The 15592-nt window shown below is 40.0% G+C and overlaps 1 protein-coding gene across 1 annotated transcript in view; it reads left to right on the top strand.

Annotated features, from left to right (window-relative positions):
- The first annotated feature begins 8706 nt into the window (after positions 1-8706).
- The window catches only part of VWA3B (von Willebrand factor A domain containing 3B), a 122905-nt gene continuing 116019 nt past the window's right edge, over positions 8707-15592 (top strand). Inside the window, 2 exon segments of the mRNA XM_032469556.1 lie at positions 8707-8959; positions 11715-11945. Coding sequence (XP_032325447.1) covers positions 8911-8959; positions 11715-11945 — 280 coding nt within the window. The 5' untranslated portion in view covers positions 8707-8910.

The following is a 15592-nucleotide window of genomic DNA, read 5'->3' as shown; positions in this document are numbered from 1 at the left end:
TAGCATGTTTCAGTGACTCCTTTCTTTTTATGGTGGAATAATATCCCATTGTATGCATATAACACATTTTGTATATCCCTCCATCAAGTTATGCATATTTGGCTATATTTCCACATTTGGACTATTATGACTAATGTGGCTGTGAACATTTTTGTACACGTTTTTGTATAGATATCAATTTTCATTTTCTCTTGGGTATATGCCTAGGAGTGAAATTGCTGGGTCATATGGTAACTCTATGTTTAACATTTTGAGGAAATGCCAGATTCTCTTCCACAGTCTATTTTATATTCCACTAGCAATGTATAAGGGTTCCAATTTCTCCACATTCTCTCCAACACTTGTAATTATCTGCCTTTTTTTTTTTTTTTTTTTGCCACTCTAGTGAGTATAAAGGGTTATCTCACTGTGACTTTGATTTCCTCACTGACTAATGACAAACATCTTTACCTGTGTTTGTTGGCCATTTGTGTGTTTTCTTTGGAGAAATGTCTACTCAGATCCTTTGTCCATTTTTAAATTGGGTTACTTGTTTTGTTGTTGTCATTAAATTATGAGTTTTTATATTCTAGATATAAGACCTTTCTGAGATATATGATTCGCAAATATTTTCTCTAATTCTGTGGATTGTCACTTCAATTTCTTGACTCTATCCTTTTAAAGACAAAGTTCTTTAATTTTGATGATTAACTACTTACGTATTTTTTCTTTTATTGCTTGTGCATTTGGTGTCATATCTAAGAAACCATTGCCCAATACAGGGTCATGAAGTTTAAACTATGTTTTCTTCTGAGAGTTTTATATTTTTAGCACTTGCATTTAGGTCTTTGATCCATTTGGAGTTAAGTTTTGTATACAGGAACTTCATTCTTTTGCGTGATGAGATCCAGTTGTCCAAACACCATTTATTGAAAATAATATTCTTTCCTCATTGGGTGGTCTTGGCAACTTTTTTGAAAATCAATTGACAATAAATGTGAAAATTTATTCCTGGACACTCAATTTTATCTTATTGAATTCTAATTCTATATGTCCAGCCTTATGCCTGTATCATTTTGCATTGATTATTGTAGCTTTGTAGTAAATTTTGAAATCAAGACGTATCAGTCTTCCAACTTCGTTCTTTTTCAAGATTGTTTGGCTTTTCTGCATCCCTTTCATTTACAAATGAATTTTAGGATCAGCCTGTTAATTTCTGCAAAAGCCAGCTGGGATTTTGGTAGAGATTGCATTGAATCTGTAGGTCAATCTGAAGAGTACTGCCATTTTAACAATATTTAGTCTCCCAATCCTTGTACATGGGATATCTTTCCACTTAATTAGGTCTTCTTTAACTTCTTTCAACAATGTTACACAGCTTTCAGAGTATAAGTTTTGCACTTTTTCCCCCTAATTCTACTCCTAAATATTTTATTCTTTTTGATGATAATTAAAAGCATCGATTTTTCTTAGTTTCACTTTCAGTTTATTTATTGTTAGTTTATAGAAGTTAAGTTGATTTTTTTATGTTGCTCTTGTATCTTGCATCTTGGCTGAACTTGTTTATTAATGCTAGTAGGTTTTTTTTTTTTTTTTTTTTTAGTGACTTCCTTATGACTTTCTATATATGATCATGTCACCTGAAAATTGAGTTTTACGTCTTCTTTTCCAATCTGAACACCTTTTATTTCATTTTCTTGCCTAACTGACCCGGCTGGAACTGCCCATACAATGTTGAATATAAGTGTTAAGTAGACATCCTTGTCTTGTTCCTGATATTGAGGGGGAAAGCATCCAATCTTTCACTGTTAAGTCTGTTGCTAGCTGTGGGTTTTTCACAGATGCTCCTTATCAGGCTGAGAAAATTCCCTTCTGTTCCTAGTTTGTGGTGTTTTTATCATGAAAATATATTGGATTTTGTCAAATGCTTCTCTACACCTATTGAGATAATCATGATGCTTTTGTCTTTTATTCTATTAATAAGGTATATTATATTGAACCAATCTTGCACTCCTGGGATAAATCAATTTGATTTTGGTGTACAATCCTTTTTCTACATTGCCAGGTTCAGTTTGCTAATATTTTATTGAAGATTTAAAAATCTACATTCATAAGGAATATTGGTCTAAAATTTTTCATTTACTGAGATGTCTTTGTTTAGTTTAAATATCAGGGTAATACTGTCCTCAGAATAAGTTGTGAAGTGTTCCCTCCTCATCAATTTTTTTGGGAAGAAGTTGTGAAGAATTGGTGTTAATTTTTTGAATGTTTGTTGGAATTCACTAGTGAAGCAATCTGGGTCTGGACTTTTCTTTGTCAATAGTTTTTGATTATTAATTCAATATCTTTAATTGTTATAGGTCTGCTCAGATCTTCTAGTTCTTCTCAAGTCAGTGTCAGTCATATGTATACTTCTAGGAATTCTTCCATTTTATCTAAATTATCTAATTTGTTGACTTATTGCTGTTCACAGTGTTCCTTTATAATCCTTCTTATTTCTGTAAAGTTGGTAATAATGTCCTTTCTTTCATTCCTGAATTTAGACTTCTCTCTCTTTCCTTAGTCAGTCTAGCTAAAGGTTCATCAGTTTTGTTGATCTAGGCCCACCTCGAATGCACACACTAAAGTTCATCCAATTCCTGCCCTAGAGATTCAAGTTCAGATACACGGTGTTATTTTAGTATTCAGTATTTGAGAATGGTAGTTTTGTTTTCTTTCACATTTGTACCTTACAACACCCAGAAAGTATGAAAGCATGTGTGTTTTATGACCCCTGTCAAGTGAGGCCTGTCATATGAGAAAGGTGATCAGAGAGGTTAATTACCTGGCCAAGGTCACACAGCTAGTGGGTGTGTTTTATTCAGTACGCTGGCCCATTGGCCCATTATCTCTGATTCCTATACCCTTCAAACTTCCTCTTTGTACACTTTGGATAGGATAGGTGTGGCCCAGGGGCAGAAATTATTTTATATTTATCTGTTTTCTGATGTTTGGCTTATAAGCCCCCTAATTGTAAGTTTTGTTTAAAACAAAGGGCTGTTATGCTACAATAATCAATTATGTAGTCACTGAGATACCCATGTGTCTCCAAATAGATGAGACAATAAAGAGCAATATGTCTCCATTCATGGATACATTTCAGTAAAGGGAGACACAATTATCTTTTGCTTCTCTTTTTAAAATAAATTTATTCTTTCACAGAATGGTTCTATGGGATTTTGTTTTCACATTAGTCATAATTTACTCCTTGTCCTGTTCTTTCAGGAAATGTAGTTGAAATCTTAAAGACTGAGGTTTGCATCTTTGCAAGGGATTAGAATTTGGCCTTCATCAGGAGGTTGGAAAAATCATTCATAGAGGGAAGGAGCCTGCTAATTACATATTCTTTTAAAGCCACCCTTTCCATTAAAGAGATCTTCAAAAGACAAAAAGTGGCGTAATGACTTTCTGGCATTTTGCTTACCGCAGTTAAAAATCAACAGTTCTCTGTTCATGATCTGTTAATGATTCAAGAACCGGGTTAGTTCATTATTCAGGAGGAAGGACAAGTGTGAAGCTGAGTGGAAAAAGCCAGGCTCTGGGGCTTGGAGAATGGAGGCAAGTTCCTGACAACCTGAGCAAAGAGGTGGGATCAGGGGGTCCCTCCTGTGGGGAGCCCTCCTGTGGGGGGCTCAGGGTGCCTCATGGAAGCCTTGTCATAGTGGGATTCTCTACCTCCTGCAGTGTGGGGAGCTGGGGCAAGGAGCCTCAAGTCTTAAGAAAAAGGCAGAGGCCTTTCCCCCCCGAGTTTCTGACTCTGAAATTGAGTGACCATTGGCCTCTTCCTGGAGGTGGAGGGGTCACTGCACCCCCTTACCTTGCAATTCCTGCTCAGCCCCTCCTAACAACTGCACAGGCCTGGAGGACATCATAAAAAGATGCCTCCATTTTTCTCTTTGAGGTATTATTTATGTCCCTGTAACTTCTTGAAAGGCACTCAGTTACAGTTCCCATATGCACCTACACAGTTGTTGAGATCAGAGAATAATACCAGTCGAAAAGCAAAAAGCAGGGAGGGAGGCTAATGATCTCAGACAGCTCTCTACATGAGCTTAACTTACAGTGGGAAAAAAAAAAAAAAAGAGGCACACATTTCCACAGCACTTAACTCCTAGAGAAGTTTGTTGGGCATTTGAATTGAGACTTATGACAACATAATTGTATCTTTAACAGATCCTTTAGAACATATAATCTTCAAATGATAATTATTATATTAGCATTTTGCAAAAGCCCTTGGCATATAATATTATAAGCCCTGTCTCTGTGACAGTTTCTATTTGAGTAGGAAAATCTTATACAGTTTTAGATGGAGCTAAACCATGTGTGTGTGTGTGTGTGTGTGTGTGTGTGTGTGTGTGTGTGTGTTGCATTTCTGTGTATTCCACATGGCCTTGTGAAGGCCATGTGAGTCTGCAACTCTCTGACGGCTGCTCCCCAAAAGCCCAAGCCTTGGTTTAAATGGCCGAGAGGGATTCCCACTGCCCAGGGATTATCCTGTGCTCCCCATAGTCACCCATATCTTAGTAATTAGGGGGGTCATGTGACTTGCTCTGGCCAATGGGCTATGAGTGGAAGCAAACATACGAATGCACCAATTGTGTTTGTGTGTGCTTTAACATAAAATGCTTGAATTTGTTTTGCAACTTGATTAAAAACACAACTCAACAATGTATCTTGGAGATCTTTCTACATGATTGCAAATAAACTTATCTTATTCTTTTAAACTACTATCGTATCACAGTGAGCATATACTATAATTTCAACTGCTCCCTTACTGATGGACATATAGATGATCACCATTATTTTGCTGTTATAAGAACACTTTTATGTATTCTTAAGGAAACCAAGGAATGGGATGGCTTGGTGGAAAGGTAAGTACTTTTACAATTAAAAAAATGATTAAAATTTTTTCTGTTAAATTCAATTTACTGGTATTTTACCTGGAATTTTTACAATTATATTCAGCAATAAGAATGTTCTAAATCTTCTAATGTTATCCTCTTCCTCTCTCTCCTCTTCACTCCTCAAGAAGTATGAGTACTGATCTAATTGGTCAGATTCCAGGATGCTGATGGTGTCGAGTTTATGAGTGTGAAGTTACCCACTGGGTTTGTTTCACCATCTGGTACTGAGCGCTTTCTCAAAGAGGGCAGCCAAACAGGCTCACTTCTTCTTCTGGGAAGACCCTCTTCTTTCTTCCTCCTACATAGGCAGGGTCTCACACTTGCCCCTCCAGCCTTGTCAAGGAGCTAGCAGAGAGAGCTGAGCTCAGAAGGAGAGAGAGGTCCCTAGCCTTGTGCTTGAGTCCTGTGCCCACATAAGGTCGCCAGGCCACCCCACCCTAGGGTTAGAGGGCCCTAAAATAAGGAAATACCTTGTTGCTCACTGCTGTCGTCCAGTGTGTCTACTCCTCCATAGGAACCACATGAGTGGATGACCCGGCCAAGGCAAGATTCAGGCTCATTCCAGAACAGCATTTCCATGTGATCAAAATCTCATCCTGGGGGTGTTGTCTTTGCAGCTTTTAGGGTAAGTATCTATTCTGAAGAGTGATTTAACATTTTCAAGTGTTTGGGATTTCTTATTTAGAAAAAATATTGTTGTTCAAGTCTTAATTCAGCCATTGGGATATGATAGTAGACTCGAAGGCATCCAGTTCCTTGAAAAGCGGCAGGGCAGAGGGGTGGACTAGCAGGAAGTGTGGGCGGATGGGTGATTTGAAAATGGACCTCTTTATGCAATTTAAAATTGAAATGTGTTCTGTTAAAAATTCATTCAAGTCCAGTGAGGTTTTCATTGTGGCATTAACATCCAGTTCTGAATGAACACTGTACAACGGAGATGGCAGAACATTTCTTTTGGAGAAAAATAAATCCAAAAGCTGATCATCACAACACGTCATTAAGAGGGCGGGGTGGTGAGGCAGGTGGCCTGGGTTCAAATTCAGAGCCACTATTGATTTGCTGTATGGCCTTGGAGTAGTTTCTGTCTCAGTCTATTTGCCTGTGAAATGGGGAGAATCATGGTAGCTCCCTCCTGGAGCTTTTGTAAGGATTGAATGAAGTGGTCTATTTAAAGTGCTTAGGGCCTTGTCTGGCATTCAATAAATTCTAGCTATTTTTTTTTAAATGTTGATTAACATTGGACAGAGTCATTGCTAATGGGAGAACAGTTAGGCCTTCAAGCTGTTCCTCATGAAAGATATTAGATTGAGAGCCGCAGGCCTGCATTCACGCCCCCAAACAAAGAACAGTGAACTTCAGTTCATACATACAAAGGTCTGTTTGGACTTTGCCTGCCCTGATCGTCCCCTGCCTTCACGCAGCGCCAATGGCAGCCAAATACCTGGAACAAGAGTGCCAACCACGGTTCAAAAGAACTGCTGTCTGATTTAGGTCTTCACGCCCCACTTCCCTCTTCTTCTTCAGGAGTGCTTCTGTGCTAATTCCCTCTCAAAATCTTTCTCATACATACATACAGTTTCCTCAAATCAACACTACTCTCTGGTTCCCGTTTTTGCAATGGGCTCGGGAAAGTCGCTTTTCCTCCCTTTGTTTCATTTGTCACCCTCCCTGCCCCTCACCCACCAAGATTCTAATTATCACCATACACCCGGTAGTGCCAGTGATAGACTTGTTTAAAGAAAGAGAAAAACCATTCAACCTGAAAAATAAACAGCACAAAGGTCAAATAACAATGTAAGGGCTGTCACAAGGCAGGACACTGTGCCAACAACTGATGCTTTGAATCTGGACAGGTGGAGAGATATGGTTGTGGCTGGAGTGTTCCTGAGGGCCTAGTGAAGACGGAGGAGTTGAGCTGGTCCTGCAGGCCCCAGGGGGCTGTGGTTCGCAAGCTGTGGAAATTCAGGCAAAGGGGGGTGTTGGAGTAAAGGCATGTGTGGTCAGAGGCAGGGTCCAGGTTAGTCTTTCCGCTGGAGGGTTTGACTTGTGGGCAATGAGGCTGAAAGTATAATATAGGCCCTGAATGATAAACTCGGGTTAGATATTACTTAAAGGATGGGAGTGATAATATTAAATGTTAATTACTGAGGTTGATACAAAATATCTGTAAAATGTAAATTTGAAACAGATGTGTGAAAGTTCAGTACAATGGCATATCGCAATTGCGTTAAGGTGTTCTTATTCCAGATCACTTAGCAAACAAAAATGAAATGAGCCCTCCTGTGGCTAGCTGGACTGAAGTCCATATCAGCTACGCAGTACTTCAAAATGGCCCAAACAATTGCTCACTTATCTGCCTACAATTTAAATAATTAGGATTTAACATTTTCCTAAGAATTTATGCTTATTGGCCCATAAACATAATTGATGGAAGCACAGAGTCATCTGCAGTGACTTGCATATAAGTGACAAGTGTCCCAGGGAAGGGAGAATGCTGGGAGTGAAGGAGGGGACAGGAGTGCCTGGTGTGGCAGCATGAGGCGGTGGGCTTGGCTGTGTGGATGATGCTGTGTGCTCTGTCTCATACACGTGACCCGGGAATACATGTCTGGCAGGGTGTGGACAGCGGGGATGAATGTGGCTTTGGCAAACGTGGGTGTGGCTGCCGTACTACTGGCTTTCTGAACAGAATCTTCTGTACTGTTGAGTTTTTGTTTTTTGAGGGTGCAGTTGGCAGGTGTCATTTGCAGGGCCAAGGGTATACAACCTAATGACTTTACAGAATGATTTATGCCCTGAGATCAAACTCTTCAGTATTTTTAAAGTTATAAAGGCATCAAAAGAATGTAGGAAAAGTAAGCTGTAGATGAAACAGGATTTTTCTGTTGGGGGCAGAATTATTCTATTTTAATATTAACTATGTTTTAATTAGATCTTTGACTCAAAAACCTACCAATAATCTGGTCACTTCTTGAGTTTTAAAATCTAAAACATAGTTTAATATCCCAATATAGTAAAACAGTACTTGCCTGTGGGATCTTCTATTAAGGATTTAAAGACACTTTTCATAAGCACAATTTTATTTCCGAGTAACTGAAAAATCACAGGCATACATTTTGAGCTCCTTGCTTACTTGTTAAGGTACACATAAAATAAAAGTTTTTTTAAAAGGCCGAATCGAGAAAACAATGCTTATAAGAATACTCGTATCTAATAGATAGCAGGAATCTTGGTAACTGCGGCCCTGCCTCCAAAATTGCAAATTTACAAAAGTGCAGCCCACTGTTCCTCTTGTGTGTTTTGGCTCCAACCTCATTTCACTGCCAACCGATTTACCACCAACTGCCCCACCTCTTGAAGCTTCCTTCCCTCAACTGTAAAATTAAGACGATGTCTCTTCACAGAGTTGAGGTGGAAATTAAGCAAAATTCCTCAGGGGTAAGTGCTCTGTATCTGAGTCAACTGTAACGTTTCCCACAGTGTGCGGGCCTCCCCCTCCTCGCCTTCACCAACCGCTCGTGCTCTCGCCCTTACCAGGGCTCGCCTGTGTATTTATTTGTTAATTAAATTAATCAATATTCGCCATCGTTCTTAATCTTCCCGGTGACAGCTGCGCAGGGGACAGCCATCCGCCCAGTCCTCCTGTCGTCGGTCTCTCTGGGATAGTAGGCACCCAGTTCCGTGCGGCGCCCGGGAGCCGCCTCGGAGCCCCGCCCCTAGCCCCGCCCCCGCCAATTACCCCGCCCCTCGTGGTTGCTCGCCTTCGTGGGCGGGGCCTGCTCGGGGAGCCGCGCCGTGATTGGCGGCCTCCGAGCAACCTGCGACGACGCCATGGTCAACAGGTCGCGCTCGGGTCACAGAGATATCGAATCGCTGGAATCTTTTCGCGCCAAACGTGACCCTTCGCCCGCGGGAATCGCTTCGCTGCTTTAGCAACCAACAGGATGCGTACCTCGCCCGTCCTCTCGGGCCCCACGGCCCCTAGAGGATGGGACGGTGGCCGCTGAACAGGAACCGCCTTGCCTTTCATCTGACAGGTAGCCTAGTAAGGGTGGGACGCCACCCTCTCCGCGTCAGAACCTCTGAGGTACCGAGGTTCCACCAAGCTGCGCAGGGAAACCTTGGAATTATATAATTCCCGAGCTAGACAACCCACAAACCCCCTCCCCTCCCCGGCGCCGCTTACAGATGTGGAAATAGGCCCAGAAACGCTCGGCGACTTGCCCTGACTCACTTAATTAATTGGCACTAGGGTCAGGCCAGAAACAAGGTACCGGCCCCTCCTACTTCGGAGCTCTGTGCACCACACCTCGCTCTCCGCTCTGCTGAGAACCAGCTTAGAAAAGTTTTTTGTCTATACTATAGGCCAACAGTAGTAAGAAGGTGAAGCAGGTAGAGGTTTACCAGATATTTAAAGTGAATTAATGGCCTTTAAGTCACGCACTGTCTTCCAGCCTCTGACCATATAGAACCTGCTCTCTTAAGGCATGAGGACTTCCACAGGGGCTCACCACAGGACAGCCCTGGGGCATCTCTTGGCTGCTAGTGTGGGCAGACCCTAGCAGCCCCAGGCTGGCTGTACATGGAGCCCCTAGTTACCTTGGTTGGGGCCTTTGGATTGTGCCAGCTTAATCATCTTTCTCTTTCCCCCCAGAATTCTGCCTGCCCGCCTCTGCCTTCAGCTTAGGCATTCACCACCCCCCAACCCCGCACCCTTTTTCCATTTATACATCCTCTTTCTATTTAGGAAACCCCTTTCTGTTTCTCCAAACTTTGGCTCTTGGGGTAGCTTTTAAAACTTAGGGCAGTACTCAACTGGGATTTGTTGTTTCTGACTTCTGGGTTCCTCTAAATTGTACTAACCTCAGACGAAGAGACTCTCAGTTATAATAGTCATAATAATCACATCGTAATATCTGGGCAATAAAGTCTCTTTAAAGAGACAACTGTTTCCTGAATCTTTGCCTTGTTTGAAAAAGTCAGGATTCTCAGTAATTGTGCATAATCAATTTAATTCAGCTCAACACCTGTACAAAGTCCCTGCTGCATATAAGGCACTGTGCTGAGGACATTCATGTAGTTTGTCCCTGTAGTTACTGAATCTTCTTTAAGTCTAAGAACAAACCTGAAGTGGCCAAGGCCCTATGGGTGATGTATCAAAGCAAAAACTGGGGCGTACCCCAGGGTAGGGGCTGCAAAAGGTTGGTGAAGGGATCTGGAGAGACTTAATGGAGGAGGGGGGTATGAAATGGGCCCTCACGGCTAAGATTCCCTGCAGGAGAATGACCTGAGACCAGCTTAGAGGTGGGAAAGCAGGTGGGCTGTGTGGAAGGGTTGCTTTCTCAGTTCACTTGGCAGTGTTGCTCTGGAAGGTTTCCTTGCTCCAACAAGAGTAGCTCTTATCCCACTGGAGTAGAATGATCTTTTCTGTTGGAGATGCCCTTTCTCTCCTTCCTTCCTTGTTTTCTTTGGATAAGTTCAACTTTCCGGTTGCTTTCATTTCCAGCAATATGACTGTTCTCAGGCTGTAAAGCTGAAAGGTCAAGATCCAAATCAGAATGACTCACAGGTTCTCCGATCTGGTGGAGCCAACCAAACTTCTTAAAAAAAATTTTTTTTAAAGAGTCATTTGAATGTAAAAGAGACTGGGGCATACACCTGAGCTGAAGGATTCAGTTGCCTTTTGTCTGGAATTGAGAAACGTCCCTTTGGCTTGAAAACAAAGCCTATGACTCTTCTGAATTTTTCTTTTAAGTTTCCAAAATCCAGTTTAGTAGTCTTAGGAGGACAGTTTAGGTAGCTTTGCTCCCTTTTTAACCTAGGGCATTCTAGTAAGAAGCCTACAGCAGGTGGCTGGGTGTTTTCAGGAAAGAGAAAGATTAACTGGAAATGATGAAGTAGTAAAGAATCCTGTTCTGAGCTTCCTTTTTTGTTTGTTTGTTTCTATGAGAACCATTGGCCAAATTTAAAAATCCTTCAGCTGGCAGTCTCTGTTGGACAGATCTCAAAAAGAAAGTAGAAGCATGTTAGTCTCCTTGTTTTCATGTTCTGTGATTCCAAAGTAGGAGGAGGAGGAGTCCAAACTTCATAGCTCTGGGGACTTGGGGGAGGTTGTCAAAAGATGGTTGGAGAAAAATAGGTATATGAAACAAAGCATAGTTACTAAAGGATACTGACTTTTAAGGAATTTATGTGTACACAGTTCTTTCCAGTGCATCAATCGCGCATCCACACCCTAACTCATGTGTTGCCACATTTATTCTTTGCAGTAGCCGCAGGAGTTAGGGTGTGCAGATGTGTTACAGGGTACAGAGGAGGAGTCATTTGCCTAAAATTTAGGATGTCATTTAGAATTTCATTCTAAATTTTCCACTCCTACACAGTGCTCTCCAAATACTGTTGTAACTTTCTTATCAAACTGAGTCCTTGTAGAAAGAAGATCTTCACCAATGAGTTTGTGTACCTTTGGATTTCAACATATATGGAGAATACAAATTCACGTAAACCTTGAAAAATGGAAATCATTATCTTTGAAAACATAAAAATAAGCCAGGAAGCTTCTTGAGCCTGAGCTCTGAGAATGAAAGTTAGTGCTCTGTCTTTGGCGAGGGCCCAGGAGCCCTACAGAAAAGCAGGACCGTAGGACCACAGGCTGGAGGTCACTCACTATGATAGCAGAGTGGTTAAGAAATGGCTTTGACTTCTGCTTCTGCTTTACTGGCTGTGGTTCCTGGACAAGTTCTTTAAATTCCAAGTTCTCAGAAAGTCTGATTTTGACAATTGACCTTACAGGAGGTCCCTGTGACTTGGATCCTCATTCAGAGATGGAGATACCAGGTTCATCTTCTACCATCTCTGAGCAGCAGCAGCGGGAGAGGCGAGAGGGTCTGAGCGACACCAGAAAAGACCTGGCCAAGCAGAGTCTCATCTCATCCGAGGAATGGCTTCAACTGCACGGGCTTAAGAGCAACAAATTGACCTTGAAACAGGTTTTGTCGCAGATTGGATTCCCACATTGTGAAGGTATAAAACTCACAGAGGGATGCTGGCTGGAAAACCCAACCAGCAGGTTGCCCTTTAGCTTTTCAGTTCTGAAGACCCCTCAGAAGCACAAGCCTCTGAATTTGTTTTGATCTCACATCCTTAGCAGTAAAAAAGATTTGCGCATGGACCCCTAATATATGTATGTTATACAGATGTACAGTCATCCACTCGCATATTAAATGTTAGTAATTTCATACTTTTTTCTTTTAAGGATGAAATTAAAATTACATAGAAGTTATACTCGCAGATTCTTGCTCACCCCCTGAGATGTGCAAACCCCTTTTGGCGGCTGTTGATTAGGACAATAGCTGTGTGTAGATTCAGGGAGAAGATAATGTTTTTCTTTTGTGGCCTGCCTATGTTAATGGTACAGTGTTTCTAAGTGCCTTGGTTACAATATTGGTTTTCAACTCCCAGTAGCTTGCCCTCCAACAGGGAGTATGGAAATGTGTGAGGGTATGGGTTTTTGTTTTCTTTTCTTTTTTTCAATTACACGTTGTCTTGGGTTGCTACCCAAATATAGGGCATGGGGACCAGCGATACAGTGTGCCATTGCCCGCCCAGCGAGGCTGTCCTGTCCCACATTTCAGTAATACCCTACCCTAGGAGCACTCCTTCAATCAGGGCAATTTTCATTACTGGGATTTTACTCAGGTAATTCTGAATTTGTCCATCAATTAAACATTTGTTGAGCAGCCATTAATACTGTGTTTTTCAAGTTTTTCGGCATTTCCCTTGGCAGCTTTGTTCTATACTGTTAGTAAGGAAGGTCTGGGGGATGTGGGTGTTACAGACTCATCTGGAGGCCCACCCCAATGGCAAGGCTTTGCTCTTCAGGTCTTAGGTTTTGCTTTCTTATTTATCCTTCCACAAGGGCTGGAACAGCCGGCCCTGTATCATCGAAAGACCTTTTGAACGGGGTCTGTCAGATCCAGGGTGTATGGGATTCCTACACAAAGAAACAAACTGAAAGCACTTCTATCTTATATTTCAAGTGATCATACTTCAGTCATTACTGTTAGCAAAAATAGCAATTCTTCGGGGAGGGTATAGCTCAGTGGTAGAATGCATGCCTAGCATGCACGAGGTCCTGGGTTCAATCTCCAGTACCTCCATTTAAATAAATAAATAAACCCAATTACCTCCCCACTCAAAGAAAAAAAAACAAAACCCAGTTCTTTATACTTTGTCAAGGACTTTTCCACTTAAGATCATGAAGGATTTGACTCTGTAATTTTCTTTTCTTTTAATGTCCTTGTTAGGTTTTGGCATCAGGATTATGCTGGCCTCATAAAATGATTTAGGACTCCCTTCTCCTCTGTGTTCTGGTGGTGATTGTATATGTTTGGTGCCATTTCATCTTTAGATGTTTGATAGAACCCACCAGCGAAACTTATCTGAGCCTGGAGTTTGTAGGAAAAGTTTGCTAAGAAGTTCAACTTCTGTAATGGACATAGAACTATTCAGATTTTCTGTTTCATCAAGCCAGTTTTGGAAAGTTGTGTTTTTCAAGGAATTTATCCATTTCATGAGTGTTTTCTAATATATTGGGAAAACATTGTTCGTAACATTCCCTTAACATGTTTTTTTCATGCCTGTAGAGTCTGTAGTGATGTTCCTTCTTTCATTCCTAATATTGATGATTTATGTTTTCTCTCACTTTTTTTGGTAAGTCTTATTAGGGGTATATCATACCTCTTTTCAAAGCATCTAATTTAGGGTTTGTTGATTTTTTCATATTCTTTGTTTTCTATTTTGTTGATATCTGCTTTGATCTTTATTATTTATTTCCTTCTCCTTATTTTGAGTTTAACTTGTATTTCTTTTTCTAGCTTTTAAAGTGGAAACTTAGATAATTGATTTTAAGTCTTTTTTCTCTTCTCATATAGCCATTTAAAATTATAAGTATTCCTCCAAACATTGCTTAGACTGAATTGCATACATCTTGATAGTTAATATTTTCATTGAGCTCAGAATATTTTTTTCTCTTGTAACTTTTTTATTTGATTCATGTTTTTAAAGAAATGTATTGTTTGGTTTTCAGGTATTTTAGGACTTTTAAAGATACCTTGTTTTTGTTGGATTTCTACTTAATCTATTGAGGTCAGAGATTATTGCCTGTAAGATTTTAGTATTTTGAAATTGAGATTTGTCTTATGGCCTAACGCGTATCTTGGTGTACATTTCATACATGCTTGAAAAGAATGTGTATTCTACAGTTATTAGGTGACATTTATAAATGTTAATTCGGTCAAGATGCTTGATAGTGTTGTAGAGATGTTCTATGTCTTTAGTGGCTTTTTTTTTCTAGTGGATTTGTCCATTTTTCCCTTTAGTTCTGTCAGTTTTGTTCTTTGAGTTTGAAGCTCTAAATGCATACACGTTTAAGATTGTCATATCTTTCTGATGCACTGGCAAATTTAATAATTAAAAAAAAAATTGAACTATAGTTGGTTTACAATGTTGTGTTAATTCTAGTGTAGAGCATTGTGATTCAGTTATATGTGTATATATATGTTCTTTTTCATATTCTTTTTCATTACGGGCAATTACAAGAAATTTTTAATAATTCTGAAATGTCCATCCTTATCTCAGATAGTAGTCCTTGTTTTGTCATTGACTTTATCTAATATCTATATAACCGCTACAGCTTCCTTATGCTTCATTTTTATGTGGCATGTATGTTTACACTCTTTCACTTTCAAACTGTCTGTACTCTCTGTCTTTAAAAAGTGCCCCTTGAACCCAGTCTCACAGTGTCTGCCTTTTAATTGTAGCCTGGTTCTCTGCATTTAATGTACTGATTGACATAGTTAGTTTTAGGTGTACCATTTTACTCTTTTTTCTCCATTTATCCCATCATTTCCCTTCCTCTCTGTTTCTCCTTTCCTGCTCCCCATTTGGGTAGATTGAATATTTTTGTATATCATTTAATTCCATTTTTATTTTCCATTTAAATTTCAATAGGATTTTTAGGTATACCTTTTTGCATTATATTTTCAGTGGTTGCTCTAGTGATTCTATCAAAGTGACCTTTGTACTACGTCCTGTAAAATGCAGGAATCTTACAGCAGTGTAGTGCTACTTATCCCCTGCTCCTGTCCTGGGTGTTATTGTTTTAACATATTTTATTTTTACATATGTCACAAATTTCATAATCCGGCGTTATAATTATTGCTTTAAAAAGTCATTTTCTTTTAAAGAAATTGAGTAGGAAAAGTAGCATTTTAAAATCCACATATTTACTATTTATAATATTCTTTCTTCCTGTAAGATTTGAAGTTCCATCTGGTGTTTTTCCTAAAGAATTTCTTTTAAGCATTTCTTGTCATGCGGGTCTGCTGCTGACAGATTTTTCTCAGTTTTTGTTTATCTGATATTGTCTTTATTTCATTTTCTCTTCTGTTGGATGATTGATTGATTGACTTATATTTTTTATTCTGAAGTGATATATTCACAGGAAGCTGCCAAGATAGTATAGACAGATCTCAGGTACCCTTCACCTAATTTCCCCCAGTGGTTACATCTTATAAAATCATAGTATAATATCAAATCGAAATAGTGTATGTGTGTGTGTGTGACTGATTCTGTGTAATTTTGTTTCTTATGTAGATTTGTGTAACCAC

The sequence above is a fragment of the Camelus ferus genome, chromosome 28, assembly GCF_009834535.1.
Source record: "Camelus ferus isolate YT-003-E chromosome 28, BCGSAC_Cfer_1.0, whole genome shotgun sequence".
NCBI classification, from domain to species: Eukaryota; Metazoa; Chordata; class Mammalia; order Artiodactyla; family Camelidae; genus Camelus; species Camelus ferus.
The sequence above is the reverse complement of the archived record's forward strand: the minus strand, read 5'-3'. Positions and strand labels throughout refer to the sequence as shown.